At 40.1% G+C, this 21,210-nt stretch overlaps 1 protein-coding gene across 1 annotated transcript; it reads left to right on the forward strand.

Moving 5' to 3' along the window:
- Nucleotides 1–2,427: 2,427 nt before the first annotated feature.
- Nucleotides 2,428–21,090, forward strand: LOC130247017 (probable arginine--tRNA ligase, mitochondrial; the record flags this gene model as incomplete). Its single annotated transcript, XM_056480196.1, is given in 12 exon segments — nucleotides 2,428–2,515; nucleotides 3,093–3,173; nucleotides 5,135–5,176; nucleotides 5,179–5,291; nucleotides 9,491–9,597; nucleotides 14,684–14,779; nucleotides 14,870–14,930; nucleotides 15,017–15,093; nucleotides 17,959–18,083; nucleotides 18,917–18,984; nucleotides 19,935–20,044; nucleotides 21,066–21,090. Coding segments are annotated over 12 exon segments (993 nt in total), but the record flags the coding sequence as incomplete, so codon positions are not given.
- Between the last annotated feature and the right edge of the window lie 120 nt (nucleotides 21,091–21,210).

Consider the following 21,210-nt stretch of genomic DNA (forward strand, 5'->3'; position numbering starts at 1 on the left):
ATGTTTTTCCCGGGAGCCTCCGTATTCAAGACCCTCTTCAGCCACCCACCCATTTTGTTATTTATCCGGAAACTCCCATGATTTCAACCAGCCCTGGTTGGTTCGGTTCGTATTAATCCACACAGCGGCAAAAGCTGACTATTCTGAACCTTGACCGCTGCACGTGTGTAGGAACAGCTGATGGTGGCCATGACAAACGGCAATAGATCATGTGCTCACAAACGCATTTAAATCCGTAAACAAAGCAGCACGCGTCGCGTTTTCAATGTAAAGGGTTACAATTTTCCTGGTTTGCAAGTGTAACAATTGGACGGGGGTTATGTTTCGTATTGACATCACGTGAAACGGCTAAAGACTCGTTATCAAGACGATTCATTCTGTGAGTCGACACTGTGAGTCGACTCTTTTAATATGAATCAATAAATGAATCAGTTTTTTGAATCAATAATTTTAAACACTGTCCACTTTCATATTTAAGCCTTAGCTGGATATTTCACTTCACTTAGAGCTGTGGTACACACTAAATTAAGATCATTTTCAAAAACCCATAATAGGGGCTCTTTAAGAAATGTTTTTATTTCTGCAACGTCACGGCACAACAACAGCATAAACTACTATGACAATGATCCCCTCAGGTACTGATTATGGGCTTTATTCAGCTTTAAATTCTACTAATATGAGTTTGAACACCGTTATATGTGACATTTATTGCCATAGCAAATTCAGTGCAAACCAACAACACCAATCACCCAGTAGCCTATTAATAATGTTAAAGAGGTGTAAATTAAATTAGGATAAAAGCAGTGGCTGGGTTTAAATGTTTGTTAGAAAAGACCAAAAACAGTCCTTGTGTCTTCAATTATACATACGACGCTCCAAGAACACTTCCTGAAAATTAATGTTCGATGACATTCCTCTCCTGAAGACATCTACATGCCAATTTCAGTTACAGTGATAGCGCCACCTGCCGACAGAAGGAAGTTTGGCATAATCTGTGATTTCTCTCTGGCTTTTGTTATATATAAATCAGCTTAAATTATTATTGTCGCTGTTCTCTGTCATCATAAGGCCACCGAGCGATAGTGAGCCTGGGTGTGAGGTCCCGTTCATTGCTGCTTGCAGCTTTAAAGGGCATCTATAATGAAAATCATCTTTTGTATTTGTATATTTTTGTTTGGACAGATCTGTGTGTAGGTCCACAGTCACACTGGGATGATATAAACACAATAAGTACATCTTTTAAAATTTCCTGATGTTAAAACGGGATCCAAATCCCTCCCATTTTGAGCGATTCACTGCACGTGATGTAGGAGTGCGGTTTCCCGCCGACCGAATTGATTGACAGCCGCGTATTAACATGTCTTTGTAGTAACGCATATCCTCAAGACTGGACGCGCGCAAAGCAACTAGGATTAAAAGATCTGTTCAGCTCTCTGTGATCATCTGTTCCTCAAGAATGAGTTTTACAAGTTTAAAACAGTGGATCTTTCTAATAAAACTGTAAATCGCTTCGTAATTCTTCACCACAGCCGTGTGTCAGTACAATTATAAAAAGACGATGCTTCAATCCCGGTATGTGGACGTTGTCGCTGGAATTTTCTTGCGATGTGTGTTGTAAGGACATGGTGTAAGATCACCAGAAAAGACCAAAAACAGTCCTTGTGTCTTCAACTATAATCACACGATGCTCCAAGAACACTTCCTGAAAATTAATGTTCGAGGACATTCCTCTCCTGAAGACATCTATATGCCAATATTCAGTTAGTGATAGCGCCACCTGCTGATAGAAGGAAGTTTGGCATAAATCTGTGATTTCTCTCTGGTTTTTGTTATATAAATCAGCTTAATTATTGTCGCTGTTCTCTGTCATCCTAAGCCCCGGGCAGTGGTGAGCCCGGGTGTGAGGTCCCTTTCATTGCTGCTTGCAGCTTTAATTATTAAAGACCGAGCACTGGTGGTGTGCTCCATTGCTCCATTTTATTATTATTAATTGACTATATACTGACTTTAATTATGTGGATGCATTGTTACTGATGTCAGAGTTTGTTTTGTATGAATAAGAGTGTGAGTGGAGGTTTTCTTTTAATGTGACATTAAATGTGGCACACACAAAAAAAGTGTCAAAATAAAAGTCATTTCTGTTTAGTTATTATTCAGGAGGGTATTAATCAAAAACAACTTCTTACACTTTAGTATAATACATCAACAGCTGCAAAAACTAAATTAAAGAGTTAAAATCCTTAACACAAATGAATATTTAGTAGATTATTATTTACCATTGATGCTGTTAAAGCAATCTGTCAGTGGAAATGGAAAAAACCCTTGATGTTTATTTTGCCACTGGTGTTTTCCTCCTCGATGAACAGAAGTGTTAACAGAACAGTCATTCAGAGATAATCCCAATTAAATCTTTCGCTTTTTGTTGTTGTAGGAAATTTCATTGCCAACCTAAAGAAGGCTTTGGGGAACGAGGTGATCCGAGTCAATTATCTGGGTGACTGGGGAATGCAGTTCGGTGAGTTCCCCACAGTCCTCATGAACTGATCATTGCAGAGGCTTTTATTTCAGTGTGTTGAGTATGGTAGTGACATAGTCTCCCTTCAAGGTAAGATCTGAACAATATGAGGACCGTCCCAGACAGCCCAACCTAGTTTTCCCATCCAGAAGTATGCTGTGATCAGCAGTGTCAAATGCAGCTCTGAGATCAAGCAATACCAGCACTGTTAGTTTGCCTGAATCCACATGAATCGCTCTCTGTACTGTGATGTGCTCTGAAATCAGATTGAAAATTGTCTTAACATCCTTTAGAGTTTAAGAACTTGTTAACCTGGTTAAAAACAACCTTTTCAATGGTTTTGCCAATGAAATGGAGATTTGAGATGGGTTTTCCACCACAGAATGAATAATTCTGTAAATGATTGTGATTGTGTTTGTAATATTGTAATGTGATAGTAATTTTCGCTAATTCTAATTTTATTTCGGATAGTTTATCAGTGACTGTTGTTAGTTTACCAGTAGTTTTCATTCACTGTAATAACCTTGCAGTGGTCGTCATCTGCTTTGTGTGTGTGTGTGCGTGCGTGTGTGCGCAGGTCTGTTGGGCTCAGGGTTTGAACGATTCGGCTCTCAGGAGAAGCTAAGGAGGCAGCCACTGGAGCATCTGTTTGAGGTGTGTATGTGTGTGCATGTGCGTGTGTGTGTGTTTGTTACGGCAGGGCTTTTCAAACTTTTAAGACAACCCCCCCCCCCCCCCCCCCCTCGCGCCCCGCCCAGGCACCCCTCCCTCCAGCTAAAATTATAATGCATGCACAAACATCATTCACATATAACTTGCTGTGTTTAAAGTGCGTAGTATTGATTCCATTGAAACATAAATATACAGCTGACCTGATTCAGTGTGATGGCTGAGCCTGTTTGTGAGGACAACATGCTAATCTGTGGTTGGATTCCTGACACGACTAACCGTAAATCATCTTCCACTGTCAATAAGCGTGAGCCATGGCATCCTTGCTTTTAATGTACGTACATACAGAAAATGCTGCTTCACAAAGCCAAGATTGCAGAGCCCTGACGGTGTGGTCGAGTAGAACATTGAGTATGTTTAAATGGGCACCAATACTTTAATACGGTTTTAATACGATTAAGACAATACTCTGATTAAGAGTCACCATGTAAACAGTGATTTTTGATGACCTTAATCCGACTAAAGTCAGAACTGAACTAAACAAATAATGAAATTAAGACATGGAGTATGCAGATATTAGTGGCATTATTGAAGTAAACACCGCAATCAAACTATTACTGTCATGTGGGACTTTTCGCCGCATTTTGTGACAAGATGCACACACACGGCTGTCAGTAAAGGATCGCACGCACACACACACATCAGGAAATGCAGAGGTTTATTTTCTTTCCGTTCGGCTTTCCATTTAACAACACTCTTCCAGCAGTCCTTACTTTATTTCTCGTCTAATACCCCAGTTTGTCACGAGGATGTGAATGAAATGTTCACGAGTGAAACTTGAAACAAACTGCAGTCAAGTCGAAAAATTAAAGATAAACACCCAACATTACATGAGCTTCTGCAGGAAACACAATGATACAGGGACATTTTCATGGTTTGGTTTGTATTACGGTTTAAGCGTCACAGTTTCGGTACGGTTCAGTAAATGGTGTGTTCAGTAAAAATACGCTCAAATCTGGTCAATGAGACTCTTGCAGACGTCTAAGGGCACACTCACACTATGCTATCCGAACCGTGCTTAGGCACGTTTCCCGGTTCGTTTGAGAAGTGTGAGTGCTGTAAATCGGGCTCAGGTGTAGTTCAGTTCGCCGGCCCTGGCCAGGTTGGAAGAGGTGTGCCAGAGTGCAATTCCCTTGGGCTTTGCTGCGGTACGCTTGTGGTGCGAGTGCTAAGCGCGCCTGAGCCCGAATCTGAAGATGCGACGTGACAATTAATGGACTGTTTGATGTGGATTTATTGATCATTCTTACTGTTAAATGAACTGTCGTAGTTTATTAAAGACCAAACTCCTCACTGCGTGCTTCAACACGGTTCAAGGCCCTACGAGACTCCTGAGACTCTTGCAGATTCACGTGGTCTTCTTGAGAATGACCGTTTGACTGCAGAACAACCATCACATTGTTAATAACGAATTGTGCTTGTGACGAGCCTCCTGGTTTGAGTTTAGAAATTTCCTCCAATTTCGGTGGCGTGACCCAGATAAAGACTGAAATCATAAATTTACTATGTAATGAGCTCTGGAGGTGGTAATTAACAGTTTAACAATATATTGAGAATTGTTTTCCTCCTTCATTGGTTTCCTCCGGGTGCTCCGGTGTCCCCCACAAGTCCTAAGAAGTGGTACTGGTGAATTGGATAAGCTAAATTGTCCATAGTGTATGTGTGTGAATGAGTGTGTATGGATGTTTCCCAGTTATGGGTTGCAGCTGGAAGGGCGTCCACTGCATAAAACATATGCTGGAATAGTTGGCGGTTCATTCCGCTGTGGCGACCCCTGATTAATAAAGGGACTTAGCCGAAAAGAAAATGAATGAGTATTGTGTGTGTGTGTGTGTTGATTGGCAGTGATCTGTCAGTGCTTAACTCAGCGTTGTGTATGTCCGCCCGTAGTGTATGTGCAGGTGAACCGCGAGGCGGAGAGCGATGCCAGTGTGGTTCGGCTGCTGCTCAGTTCTTCAGGCGTCTGGAGCAGAGCGAGGAGCAGGCGCTGGAGCTGTGGAGACACTTCAGGGAGATCACCATCCAGGAGTACAAGCGCATCTATCAGGTGACCGTCCACCGCTTCACTATTGAGTGTGCTAGTGTGTGCATTGATGTTTGAGTGTGTGTATCTGTATGTACAGTGGTTGGACAATGAAACTGAAAGCACTGGTTTTAGACCACTAATTCATAAGTATGGTGTAGGGCCTCCTTTTGCAGCCAATACAGCCTCAGCTGGTCTTAGGAATGACAGATACAAGTCCTGCATAGCGGCCAGAGGGTTTTGAGCCATTCTTCTTCAGAATAGCGTTCATGTCTGGTGGAAGAAAACGTGTCATGACTCGCTCCTCCAAAACACCCAAAGTGCTCAATAATGTTTAGATCTGGTGACTGTGCAGGCCATGAGAGATGTTCAACTTCATTTTCATCAAACCACTCTGTCACCAGTCTTGCTGTGTGCATTGGTGCATTATCATCCTGATGCATGGCACTACCTTCAGGATACAATGTTTGACCCATTGGGTCACATGGTCTACTATAATGGTTGGGTCGTTCTTGACGATGACATGCCCATCTAGCACAAGTATTGGGCCGAGGGAATGCCATGATATTGCAGCCCAAACCATCACTGATCCACCCCCATGCTTCACTCTGGGCATGCAACAGTCTGGGCGATGCACTTCTTTGGGGCTTCTCCACACCGTAACTCTCCCAGATGTGGGAAAGACAGTGAAGGTGGACAACACGCTTCACATTGTCCACAGCCCAAGATTTCCACTGCTGGCACCGTTGAAACCGGCATTTGGCACTGACACGAGTGAGCAAAGGATTAACCAAAGGTGATTCTGTGTGTGTATGTGTTTGTGCAGCTGTGTGTGAGTCTGTAAATGTGTGTGCGCGTTCATTTGTGTATCTGTATATGTGTCTGCGTGTGATTCTGTGCTGTCTGTCTTATGTGTGTGTCTGTCTGTGTGTGCTTTCAGTTGTGTATCTGTATACATGTCTGCGTGTGTTTTTTTGTGTATATCTGTGCGCGTGTGTGTGTATTTCTGTGTGTGTTTGTGTATGGGTGTTTGTTTTGAGCAAATCTGCATTGACAACAGCTGAACAAAGGACTGAACAAATAATTTGGACCAATAAAGAGCATCAAAATGTCACTGTGTGAATGTGATCCATCTTCAGAGTTCAGATCGACGTTTAAGGAGCGAGATGTGGTGTAGAACTATATAATATGGTAAAATAAAACACTTTTAAACCTCTCTACCTTTTATAATTGTGTTTCGTGCAGGCATTGAGAGGCTCAGAGTAATGATATTCCTGAACAGCCTCTAGATGGCGCTGTGTTCCGGGAAATACAGAAGAGAATCCAGCAGCAGCAGCAGTATATGGAGCTGATATTTAGCATTTAGCTGAAATTCTGTATTATGAATGGTCAAATATTGATCTTTAGAGTTTCACATTTCACCTTGGAAATATTAAAACTGTATTTTTTTTAATCAATCTGAAGTCTAGGAAAATTAAAAATCTGTAGTTAGAAAATTCATGTCTAAAAATCAGCCCTAAAATAATTTGCCTTAAATTTCAAATGTTCTTAAAACAACCCCAAATCTAATTCAAAACTAGTTTAAATGGCATATAATATTCAGTTTAATTAAAGGTGACCTATTACACACCTTTAAACAAGATGTTAAATAAGTCTCTCATGTCTCCAACCCAGGGCTATTCAATTAGTTCGTCATGGGGGCCAGTTCATGAAAAGCATCCCAAATGAGGGGCCGGAGAGATATGACGTGCAATATAAGTGATGACACAACAGCATATAGGAGCCCATATGGTGTATTTTGCTCCTTAAGACACTCACGTTGACTTTTTCTACTTTAAAATGTTAATATGTTGTATTTTGAAGCTACATAACATCACTGCATTGTACAATGTGGCTTTTTACAAGCATAACCAAATGTTATATTTAAGGCACAATATCAGTGTATTGCTTTAGGCGTCTTCTACATTCAGACACGTTCATATGTTATGTTTTAAACCGTGTAATGCAACGATCATAGTCTGAAGAATAATCATGGTTTCACCGTTATCATCATTATTATGCATTTATTACATTGAAAGCACTACTAGTTTAGAAAAATCACATTAAAAATGCTTATATTTTACAGTGTTGTTTACTGCTGCTCAGTATCCAAATACAGCACAGACTATTAATGAAACACAAACAATAGTCCATTTCTCTTTTAGGACTTAAAAATAAATTATTTAAACATGAGTGATAATTTTACAATGAAAATAAACGACAGAACAATGAATAAATAAATAAAAATAAGAATAAATAAAAAATAGCGTTTGTCTAATGTTATTTAAGCTATATATTAGCTCAGAATTTAAATGAACTGTTGTTATCATCTGCGTTCATACTGTTACGTTCCCATTTAAATCTAGAGGTAAAACACAGCTAGGAACGAACAAATGAAGGAAGAGAGGAGTACCGCTTCCAGACCCAGAATCATCAGTCAACACCTTAATATTCTGATCACCATCAGGCAACCATTGATTTATGTGTTATCAAAAGAAATTATGTATCTTAAATTTTAAAGAACATAATACGAAACAAAAATAATACCTCAGGATATGGGGGTCCGAAATAACAAACAAAACAACACATTTAAACTAACCTAACAAAATAAACATTCCCAAAAGAAAAAATACAGTTTACTTCCCTTTCTTCCCTGCTGAAAAATCCAGCTTAAACCTAGGCTGGTTGGCTGGTTTTAGCTGGTTGACCAGCCTGGTTTTAGAGGGGTTTTGCCATTTCCAAGCTGGTTTCCTGGTCTTAGCTGGTCAGGCTGGAAAATGACCAGCTAAAAGCTTGACCACCTAGCCAGGCTGGGAGTCCAGCCAAAACCAGCTATGTCCATCTTAAACCAGGCTGGTCAAGCTGGTTTTAGCTGGATTTAGCTGGTAATTTTTCAGCCTGACCGGCTAAGACCAACTGGAAATGGCTGGAAACCAGGCTGGTTGACCAGCTAAAACCAGCCAACCAGCCTAGGCTGGTTTAAGCTGGATTTTTCAGCAGGGTTACCCACCAAAACGGGAGAAAAAAGATTTTAAAATAAAAAAAGACACCCCACCCTTACTCATACCGTTAACTTAATTCACATTATAAAAGTAAAAACAAATAGCGCACGAGTCACAAGCCCCTGGTATCTGGGACTGGAGAAGCTCAAGTGAGACATGTGGTCTCCCCTCTCTTGCCTTCTTGTCGGCCAGCCATTATAGCTCAGTTGATTAGCTGCGCAGATTTGACTCAGGTGGCAACAATCTGTAAACAAAAGAAATCAGGAAACAGAGAAGAAAACTGCAGTATAGAAACAAAAACAAAACAGTCACTGAACGTAACAGTATATATATAATCATTTGTAATAATTCCTCGAACATATCTTTTGTTTAACGTTGCACTGAAAGCCACGCACAACTCTCACCACTACAGCCTGAGATCATTTCTACTGTGTGTCACCCTGCAAGGGGCGAGTGCGTCGGTCCGCTTGCAAGCCGTGCGCACACCACTCCTAATATGTGCACGTCTCCATTGAAAATAGTGTACTTGCGTTCGGAAAAGACGCAATATGCATTACATTGTTTAGTTGCAGCAGCTTTTTTCCGTGCTACTGAAATGCGGCGTTGAGAAGCCTTTAATGAATAAAAGCTGATCACTATTAGTGATAACAGTGCATTCTACAAAAGGCCTTTTCTACAAACATATACTGACCCTTTTAGGCTTTGATCCTAATTGTGGAGTTTTGGTGACTGTCGCTTTAAATTCAAATGAGATTGTGCCCTTTTCAGAAGAGGGCGGAGCTACAAATGCCTGTGTGTCAGCATAGTGGCCGATTCAAAAGCAAGACTATGGTCCTATGCTAATGAGGGAGAGATGGTCACTAGTGGGCGGGGCTTTGCCCCTCTGATGACACATGCAAAGAGAGAATGTCAATCAAAGTGTTTCTGCAGACTGCAAGTCTGATTATAAACAATACAATCAATACAGTTTTACAATTAGACGCTGGTTTATTCACACACTGCTGACACACAACTGTGATTAAAGCCCTTATTAAAGTGATTTCTGCATAATAGGTCCCCTTCAAGTAACATTTGCACAGTTCACATTCAGTTTTGTCATAAGTTGAGCTCCATACAGTAGAGAGAAGAGTCTGCAGCAGTGGAGGAGTGTGTGCTGTCTGTCTGATGTTTGTGTTCTCTCAGCGTTTAGGAGTGGAGTTTGATCATTACTCTGGAGAATCTTTTCATCGCGCTCAAACACAGACTGTGCTGGACGAGCTAAAGAGCAGAGGCCTGCTGAAGACCTCACAGTACGTCTGCATCTCTCCAGCACAATATTCAGCCCTGAATTAAAGGGTCCTGTTTTGCTTTTTAACCCTCCTGTTGACTTACAGGTCAAAAAAGACCCGGGCAGCATTTTATAAGCAAAGAATAAACCTAAACCAGGGGTGCTCAACCCTGCTCCTGGAGATCTACCTTCCTGCAGATTTCAGCTCCAACCCTGATCAAACACACATGAACCAGTTAAATAGGACCTGAACAGCATTTGATCATTACAGGCAGGGCAAACTGGTGTATACAGAAGGTGACCAAATGCATGAATAAATAATTCTGATACACATTAGTCAAAATGGAATTTAATTACAAAAATACATACAATAATTAATAATAAATACAGATATAATTTGGTTATAAACAATGTCATCTAGAATCGGGCCGACCAGCTACTTGGTACTTAAAGGGGAAGAAATACTCTTGTCATACCTGTCAACATTAGGATGTGAAAATAAGCGATCCCAAATGACTAAATATCTGGCTGCTAAATATCATTGTAAATAAACAGGATAGAATAAATAGTATACATTAGAAAAAACAGTGAATAAATGGCAAACAGTTTAGCCTATTAAAATTAACAGCCATTATAAAGAAATAAAATTAAGTTATCAAATCTTATTAACCTTTTCTTGGTGTCATTCGGTTGATTTCCTAACTGTTTATGCTTATTTAGGATAAAATTTGTTGTGTTTAAATGAAAACCCACAAAGATCGACATGTATGTTGTTATTATTATTATTATTACTATTATTATTATTATTATTATTATTATTATTATTATTATTATTATTTTATTATTATAACTATTATTACTGTTATTATTACTATTATTATTATTATTATTATTATTATTATTACTATTATTATTATTATTATTACTATTATTATTACTATTATTATTATTACTAATATTATTATGATTATTATTATGATTATTATTATTATTATTATTATGATTATTATTATTATTACTATTATTATAATTATTATTATTACTATTATTATTACTATTACTATTATTATTACTATTATTACTATTACTATTATTATTATTAATATTATTATTATTAATATTAATACTATTATTATTATTATTATTATTATTATTATTACTATTATTATTATATTATATTATATTATTATTATTATTATATTATTACTATTATTATTATTATTATTTATTATTATTATTATTATGTCTATAATGTGTTCAAACGCACCCAAAATCCAGAGTGTCCACTCTCGATCTGCTTCAAATCGCATATACAGAATTAGTTTGGGAAACAGCGTGTATTTATCAATATGGAGCACGTCGGCTGACAGTCATGCACCGCTTACATGAACTGATTGTTTTGAGGAAATGCAATGAAAAGTAAGGCAGTCTCCATGTTTATATATTTATTTCAGTGTTTTCATGCCTAAACAAAATGAAAGCACAGAACAGATTCACATTTAAGAGCAAGGGGCGTCTCCTGGTGGTTCGGCGGTATCGTTTGCATATAGTGAGGATCGGCTCTTTAATGTTTATTGCCATCTTTCATTGATTGAAAATACGGGAGAAATACGGGAAAATACCTTTACAGGAGCATAGCGGGATAGAAGTGTAAAATACGGGAGAATCCCAGGAGGGTTGACAAGTATGCTCTATGTCCCGCCTTCTTTTCATGCTTCAGTTGAGATTCTTTCAAATTAATCATGAGGAACTAATCAGAGCATGTGTGTCTGACCAATCAGACTGTGCGCGTCTAACCAGTCAGAGTATGTGTGTCTGACCAATCAGAGCAGACTATCTACATCTGACCAATTAGAGCAGACTATCTACATCTGACCAATCAGAGCAGACTATCTACATCTGACCAATCAGAGCAGACATGTACATCTGACCAATCAGAGCAGATATGTGTATCTGACCAATCAGAGCAGACCATGTGCATCTAACCAAGCAGAGTATGTGTGTCTGACCAATCAGAGCAGACTATGTGCATCTGACCAGTCAGAGCAGACTATGTACATCTGACCAATCAGAGCAACTATGTGTGTCTAACCAATCAGAGCATGTGTGTCCGACCAATCAGAACAGACCATGTGCATCTAACCAAGCAGAGTATGTGTGTCTGACTCATCAGAGCAGAGCAGGCTGTCAGAAATGAGAAGTTTAGAAAGTACAAGGCAGTCGTGCATGACTCTTCTGGGTGATGTGAAAGTAAATGTGTTTTTGACCTTGCTTGCATGTGAACCTGATGTTGGAGTTTTCCAAAACAAAATAAGAAACCTCTTAAAAAGCACAATAGGGGCGCCTGTGACTGCAGCATAATAAGGGCTGATGTGTGTTTGAGTATAAATGAAGCATTCTCACTCAGTTAGATGTTTTGACAACACAAACGTAGAAAACTTGCTGTGCTGCATCTTTATCAGTCATACTAAAAGAAACAGACCAGGTTTCTGCACAGCATGAAGAATCTCTGCGTAGTTTAAGAACTTTTAATGTTTTTAAATAACTGTGTTCACTCAAACTGAGAATAAATATCATCATCGCATTTAGTTTATTAGAGCTATTCCAAAAATGGGTTCGACTTTAGCTGAAGGGGTGTTCACAGGACTGTCATGATATTATTTTTTATGGATGCTTATGATGGCCGACATTAAGTGTCATTTGCTCAGGTATGCCATTTTAAATGCAAAGATGACATTGTTCGAGATTTCGTGGACATTGCAACTTGACATAAACAAATTCATCATGACAATTACAATGACAACATAACTTTGATCATAAATCTGTCATCAGTATTTAATATTTCAGGAATATTGAATACATGTAATGTAATGTGTATTCATATAGCGCATTTATTGTGTACGGCCATACACCCAAAGCACTTCACAATCATGAGGGGGGTCTCTCCAGTCCACCACCAGTGTGCAGCTCCACTTGGAGGATGCGACGGCAGCCACAGGACAACGGCGCCAGTGCGCTCACCACACACCAGCTATAGGTGGAGTGGAGAGACAGTGATGATCCAATTTAGTGGATGGGGATGATTGGGAGGCCATGACCGGTAAGGGCTGATTGAGGGAATTTGGGCGGGACACCAGGGTTACACCCTTACTGTTTACCAGGAGTGCCATGGGATTTTTAATGACCACAGAGAGTCAGGACCTCATCTGTCATCCGAAAGACGGCACTCACTGAGCAGTATAGAGTCCCCTACACAATACTGGGGCATAAGGACCCACACAGATCGCAGGTTGAGCGCCCCCTGCTGGCCTCACTAACACCACTTCCAACAGCAACCTAGTTTTCCTATGTGGTTTCCCATCCAGATACTGACCAAGCTCAGCCCTGCTTAGCTTCAGTGAGTAACCCATCCTGGGCCTTAGGGTGATATGGCTGTGGTATAATAAGCATCATAATTATTAATTTTCCTATCACTTTTTTCAGTGGAATAAAATGAATCTGGCATTAAAAGTGTCAATAATCTTTCAATTAGATGGATAACAGTGTCATTAATGTCTAATCCTGTATGATTACCTTTTTAATCTGTTCAGATCTGGACAGACCGTCTCATATTGACCCATACTGACTATAATATATAATAAATAATAACTATATTTTTTTATCCAGATTATAAAGGTTAATGGCATTTTATTGACAAATGTATTTTATAACACTATAGTTGAGGTCAAGACTAATACTAATGACGCTCTTCTAAAATTCTTGTTCCTGTAATGCCTCATGATAGTCATGTTTATGACAGGTTTATGACCAGATCGGTTGTCTTGGTAATGTCAATTTGTCGTGATTTTAAAGTTCATAAGATTGCAAGTAAGTTCACGTGTCACATTATGATTATAAAGGTGTAATGCCAGTCCTATGAACGCCCCTTCAAGCATTTCCAAAAATGTGAATCGTTTCATTTCTCTGACATCATTGTGTTTTAATAAAGGTACAGTGTGTAAGTTTGACACCCAGTGGTTGAACTAGGTATTGCACGCCTGGTTCAAAACACATGCAAGAGCAGGTTGCCAGATTGACGACACCAACAGCAGTGTGCCTGATTGTCGAGCCTAAAAGCTGTTTTAAGTCGTGTTAAAATAAAAGCAACGGCATGCGACAGAAGGAATATTTTCTATATTAAAAGGAGTTTTTATAACAAACACCTGAAATTAATATATTAGAGACGGCTTCTGTTTCTCACAGCTGAACAACAGAAAACTGACAATGATCAGCTCAGGTGCACCTCATGTGCTTTATTCAGTGTTAAATGCTGATAATGTGAGTCTGAATGGCATTTTACATCACATTTATTGCCAAACTACTGAAAGCAGCAGCAGATAGTTCACCTCAGATCTGGAAAATAAAATAAACCATCTGAAATTGAGCTCTAGAACTGAGACTCAGTGCAAACCAACACATATCAGTGATTCAGCATCTACATTTAATCATGTTAAAGAGGTTTAATATGTATTCATTAGATTATAAAGTTTACCATTTCGCTGGAGTGCAGTGAGTGCACTATTCTGTGCTCCTGAATGGCTGTATTTTGCTTATTAATGCTAATTTCGTCACGTAGCATGTTGTTAGGACACAGGGTACTATGTAACCTGCTCACCTAATGTTTACGCTCATAATATTATTTGCTTATTAATAACCACCTCATGAGGAACTCTGAATCTGCATCTCATTTCGGAGTCTGCTACTGTCCACCGGAGGTCACATTTCAGTCGTGGATGCACACTCTGAGAACCACCAAGTGAGAACCACTTTTTCCACCAAGGCAACCCGGGTGCTGAATATAATTGGCTAAACTGGCATTGGGCGGGTTAAATGGTCAAACAAAGACGTTCAAAGATGTTCTGGCACATAATGTAAATGTTTCTAAAATATCTGCAAACATATTATGGTATTTTAATGCTTTAGAAGAGTCAAAACTTACATACAGCACCTTTAAAACTGTATGTGGAATGGGTATGTTTAATATTAAAGTCATATGTGTCCTTACTGAACGTAGTGAATAACGGTGTGTGTGTGTGTGTGTGTGTGTGTGTGTTTGTGATTGGCTTCAGGAAAGGAACGGGTGTGGTGGATCTGTCTGAGACGGGCGACATGTCCAATTACGCCACACTGGTCCGCAGTGATGGGACATCCCTGTACATCACCAGGTGTGTGTGAGCTCTCAGACACACACACACACACACATTCACACAAACACTGAGGGCCATGGCAGATATCCTATCTCTTGGGTTTTTCAGAGACGTGGCAGCGGCGCTGGACAGGAAGCAGAGGTTTGGCTTTGATGAGATGATCTACGTGGTAAAGATGATAGTTCAGAATGTTGTGTGTTCAATCCCATGATTCCTGCTCTGTCTGCATCTGCTCAGCCCTTTTTCCTCTTCAAGACAGATAAGAGTCAGTCTGTGCACTTCCAGCAGCTCTTCCACATCCTGCAGGCCATGGGGCAGCAGTGGGCCGACAGGTATACTGCTGCATAGCACACGCACACGCACACGCACACACACGCACACGCACACACACACACATACACAGACAGCAATCTACACTAGATTTCAACAAAAGAGTGCTCTAGGCTAAATTTTAAAGTCCTCTAGGCTAGTTTTAACAGCAGACTGCGCTCTAGGCTAGTTTTTAACAGCAGACAGAGCTCTAGGCTAGTTTTTAACAGCAGACAGAGCTCTAGGCTAGTTTTTAACACCAGATGGTGCTCTAGGCTAGTGTTTAACAGCAGACGGCGCTCTAGGCTAGTTTTTAACACCAAATGGTGCTCTAGGCTAGTTTTCAAGAGCACACTGCGCTCTAGGCTAGTTTTTAACAGCAGACGGCACTCTAGGCTAGTTTTTAACAGATGCCGCTCTAGGTTAGTTTTTAACACCAGATGGTGCTCTAGGCTAGTTTTTAACAGCGGACAGTGCTCTAGGCTAGTTTTTAACACCAGATGGTGCTCTAGACTAGTTTTCAAGAGCAGACTGCGCTCTAGGCTAGTTTTTAACAGCAGACGGCACTCTAGGCTAGTTTTTAACAGATGCCGCTCTAGGTTAGTTTTTAACACCAGATGGCGCTCTAGGCTAGTTTTAACAGCAGACAGCACTCTAGGCTAGTATTTACAAGCAGATGGCGCTCTAGGCTAGTTTTAACAGCAGACAGTGCTCTAGGCTAGTTTTTAACACCAGATGGCACTCTAGGCTAGTTTTAACCGCATACAGTACTCTAGGCTAGTTTTTAACAGCAGACAGCGCTCTAGGCTAGTTCTAACAGCAGACAGCACTCTAGGCTAGTTTTTACAAGCAGATGGCGCTCTAGGCTAGTGTTTAACAGCAGACAGTGCTCTAGGCTAGTTTTTAACACCAGATGGCACTCTAGGCTACTTTTAACCGCATACAGTGCTCTAGGCTAGTTTTTAACACCAGATGGCGCTCTAGGCTAGTTTTAACAGCAGACAGCACTCTAGGCTAGTTTTTACAAGCAGATGGCGCTCTAGGCTAGTTTTAACCGCATACAGTGCTCTAGGCTAGTTTTTAACACCAGATGGCACTCTAGGCTAGTTTTAACCGCATACAGTGCTCTAGGCTAGTTTTTAACAGCAGACAGCGCTCTAGGCTAGTTTTCAAGAGCAGACTGCGCTCTAGGCTAGTTTTTTAACAGATGTCGCTCTAGGCTAGTTTTTAACAGATGCCGCTCTAGGCTAGTTTTTAACAACAGATGTCGCTCTAGGCTAGTTTTTAACAGATGCCGCTCTAGGCTAGTTTTTAACAACAGATAGTGCTCTAGACTAGTTTTTAACAGATGCCGCTCTAGGCTAGTTTTTAACAGCAGACAGCGCTCTAGGCTAGTTTCAAGAGCAGAGTGCGCTCTAGGCTAGTTTTTAACAGATGTCGCTCTAGACTAGTTTTTAACAGATGCAGCTCTAGGCTAGTTTTTAACAGCGGATAGGGCTCTAGACTAGTTTTTAACAGATGCCGCTCTATGCTAGTTTTTAACAGATGCCGCTCTAGGCTAGTTTTTAACAGATGCCGCTCTATGCTAGTTTTTAACAGATGCCGCTCTAGGCTAGTTTTTAACAGATGCCGCTCTATGCTAGTTTTTAACAGATGCCGCTCTAGGCTAGATTTTAACAGCAGATGCTACTCTATACTAGATTTAATGGTGTCCTAGGCTAGTGTTCACTCAAATGATCATGAGAAATAATGCTTGTGCGTTTGGATGAGATGTAATAATAATGAGATTAACGTAAACACCTCACTATTGGCACTATAATTCGCTTCATCCTTCCCAACTAATGATTATTTTAGGTTCAATGTGGTGATTGTAAGAAATTAGATGCAAGCAGAGTACAGATGTCTGTGAAGCATACAGCGCCATCTGCTGTTAAAAACTACACTCACAATCAGTTCAGGAGGGAATAGTGGTGCATTTCGAATTGATTTTATGTTTCACTCAAGCTTTAAGGTTTAAAGTCATTAAAGGTTTAAAGTATGAAGATCTCAAACTCTGGAGTCATCGTTGTTTCATTATTTCTTATGCATTATATTTTTGTATATTTCAGGCTGTCTAAAAACATTGTACGTGTGAAGTTTGTCTCATATTGTTGTCTGCTATCTCCTCAGTCAGGCAGATGCGCTGACAGTGTTCAAATAAACCTTTTCCCACTTCTTCCACCTGTGATCGCCTTGACAAAAACACGGATGTTTTGTCTAAAGCATGTGCTGTTCTTGCAAGGTTGAAGGAAGCCTAGATTAAGCTCATCTGGTTGGGATTTGATCTGTATTCATTCATTTGAGCTTTATTATTATGCTAAGAGTGTTGCGTGGCATTAATGAAAGACTTGTAAACATCTGTTCAAACTGAGGCAGCAGGCTCATTCAGGATGGACACACACCTTTACCAAACACACCTTCAAACCCAGTGACCGGAACAGTGCTCATTCTCTCACTCGACACACCTGCTAACTAAACATCCCTCAGGTGTTTTGTGTGTGTGTGTGTGTGTGTGCGCGCGCGCGGATGAAATGAAGGATATGAATCGCTCTGCTCGTGTTGTGTAGTACAAGATCCTGAGAGAATACAACAGGGCTTGCAAAAGTTCTAAATTCCTGGTAGCCCTCTGGCAGGCTCGCTTCAGTTTTTGGTAGCCCGAATATAAATTTAAGTAGCCCAAGTAGAAAAGACATTATTTATTAAATAAAAATAGACACATTCACCAAATAAAAAAGATATAATGACTTTTATTATAGGCTATATATTTATGTTTAAATAACCAAAATTGTATTATTTAACTATTTAGAACCCATAAAACATGAAGTCCAACGTGTGTGTGTGTGTGTCAGGTGTCATCACGTGGCGTTCGGCCTGGTGCAGGGCATGAGCACTCGACGTGGGGAGGTGCTGTTCTTGGAGGACGTGCTGGAGGAGGCGCAGAGCCGGATGATCCACAACATGAGGCAGTCCCGCAGTGAGGATCAGTTTACGACCTCCACATAAACACACACACACAGACTGAATCGAAATCACCCCCTGTACCCCCTAAACAGTGCACATATTAGAGGGAGCAGCCATGTCTAATGATGTCCGCGGGATTGTTGTCACGATACTGGAATTTCAAAAACATTTCCCGCCAACATTTGAGCACGTTCTTAAACAGCACTGATTGGCTATTGTGTTCACATGCTCAACAGAAATGACTGTGATTGGCTGTGAAGTTCATCATTCAACGAACTCACCGCTGTTTATTGAGTGTAACCACAGATAAAGGGACACTGGAGCGTTTCAAAGTCATGTCGATCAGCTGATTTGTCTGTAAGCTGACATATGAGTGATATGCTGATGAATCGTGACTTTAAAATGCTCCAGTGTCCCTGTATCTGTGGTTACACGCAGCAAACAGCGGTGAGTTTGGTGAACTGATGACCTTCACGACCAATCACAGTCCTTTCTGTTGAGCATGTGAACACAATAGCCAATCAGTGCTGTTTAAGAACGCGCTCAAATGTTAGCGACTTTGCAAAAGAAGGGAAAAATATCAAAACAATAGCGTTTAAACTAGTTTACTGTCATTTAATACCAAATATAAAATAACACAATATAATATTAGAAATGTACATCACAGTTATAATAATTATTTATTTTCAGTTGAATAATGTTAAATATTCAGAAATCATCATCATATTTCTCTACATTCTGATGACACACACTTTATTAGACAAAGTAATGGATGAACTGAGCATCGGTGTGTGTTTTACCGTGTTCACTTGTGTGTAATCGAGGATCTTTTGGTCTGTTGTGTAGCTTCAAAAGAGCTGGAGGATCCGGACCTGACTGCAGAGAGAATCGGCATCAGTGCTTTAATCGTACAGGTACACACACACACACACCACATGTTTGTTTTTGTGAAATTGAGTACATTACATAGGTTTCCATTCATTTTATACGGTCGAAACCGTATATTGTACTGCCCTCACCCCACCCTACCCCTAAACCCAACCTTCACAGGAGACAGTGTGCAGCTTTACTCTCTGATTAAACTCCTTCTGTGGGATTTATAAGCATTTTGAGAAATGAGGACGTCACCAATCTCCTCGTATTTCACCTCCTTTTTGTAATACCTGTGTCATACCTATGTCATTATACAGATTTGTGTCCTGATATGTTACAAACACAAACACAAACACTTACACACACACACAACACTTGTTTTAAATGGTTGATAAGGATGCCATAATATGTTTTGCACTGTAAAAATACACTGATTATGTTGCCTCACGCTACCCCTAAACCCAGCCCAGCCCTAACAGGAGCCACATTCTGACTGTGAGAAGAGCGCGTCGACTGCGAGTTGTTTTGAATTATGAGGACAAAAGGCTGTGTGTCCTCATAAACCAGTCATTATACAAACGTGTCCTCGTAAAACACCATAACCAGTACATACACTCACACACATACACATGCACTCCCACACACTCTTTCAAACATACACACACACACACACACTTTCTCTCTTACAGACGTGCACTCTCACTCACAAACACAAATAAACACTCTTGCACACACACAATTTTACACACCCACATGCACTCAAACGTATGCACAACCACACACACACACACACACTGCTCAGAACGGTGCCTCTGTGAATATAAGGCTGAGTGTGCGTTTCTCTTGTGTTTTCATTGTGATCTGTTGTCATGCTTAACTGCGTGTTCATTTTTGTTCACATTCAGTGTGTGTGTGTGTGCGTGTGTGTGTGTGTGTGTGTGTGTGTGGTGTGTGTGTGTTTATAACACTCTCAGGCATGTGTGTGTTTCAGGACTTCAAAGGGCCGCTGATTTCTGACTACAGGTTTGAATGGGACAAAGTCCTGCAGGCGCAAGGAGACACGGGTGTGTTTCTGCAGTACACACACGCTCGCCTCTGCAGGTACACACACACACCACACACATACACACGCACACACACACACAAACAAACAATAGCCTTTGCATGTACTCATACAAACACACACACACACACACACACACACACACACCACACATACGCGTTTTTGTGAAAAACTGGTACATATGAAAATACATCACAAATGGGGACATGCCTTTCTGAAGCTGCTAGAGCAAAGCTAAAAACAGGTTTAGGTTGCCATGGCCTTGTTATGACAGTCATCTGTTAAGATTTGCATTTCAAGCTCATTTTGCACAACCTGATTTTTTACCTACATATGAGGACAAACAGTAATTTCATCACTTTTCAGGACAAATAAACACAAATAAACTGATGTCTAAATAATACCTACATATTGGGACCATGGTAAAAAGTGAGACCTGAACTACACTGACATACAGTGATGTCCAAATCATACCTAGATATGTATTGGCCACATACTGTAGTGAAGGGGCGAGTTAGATAAACATACCGATTAAAAAAATGTTTTGCTGTGAAGTATAACTGGAGACCAACTGAAATAATCAACTACTAATGCTTGGCTCCAGAAAATAACTAAAATTGGATAATTATGACAGAAGCAAAGAGCAACCCATTATATAAAATATAGATTCAATACTGAATTCACAAGAACGATTTTATTGCTGTAGCAACACTGATTACAAAACAGCATCCTATCTGCAGTAACAAAAAAATGTGCAAACATTAGTGTTTATATGCAGCTGAATACATGGGGACCAAAACAGATTGGTGTCCTGGAAACTAATGCCCAAACAAAATTCTGATAAGATCAAAAAAACACATATAAACTCAAACATAAAACAGCTAGTGTTGTCACGGTACTAAAATTTTAAAAACGTTCATTTCCTGCGAACATTTTGAGCGCGTTCTTAAAAACCGCTGATTTGCCGTTGTGTTCACATGCTCAACAGAAATGACTGTGATTGGCCGTGAAAGTCATCAGTTTACTGAAATCAAGGCTGTTGACTGAGTGTAACCACAGATACAGGGACACTGGAGCCTTTTAAAACCACGAAGATCAGTCGATTCATCATCGGATCGCTCGTATGTCAGCTCAGACAGACCAGCCGATCTTCACAGCTTTACAACGCTCCAGTGTCCCTGTATCTGTGGTTACACTTAGTAAA

The sequence above is a fragment of the Danio aesculapii genome, chromosome 19, assembly GCF_903798145.1.
Source record: "Danio aesculapii chromosome 19, fDanAes4.1, whole genome shotgun sequence".
Lineage (NCBI taxonomy): Eukaryota > Metazoa > Chordata > Actinopteri > Cypriniformes > Danionidae > Danio > Danio aesculapii.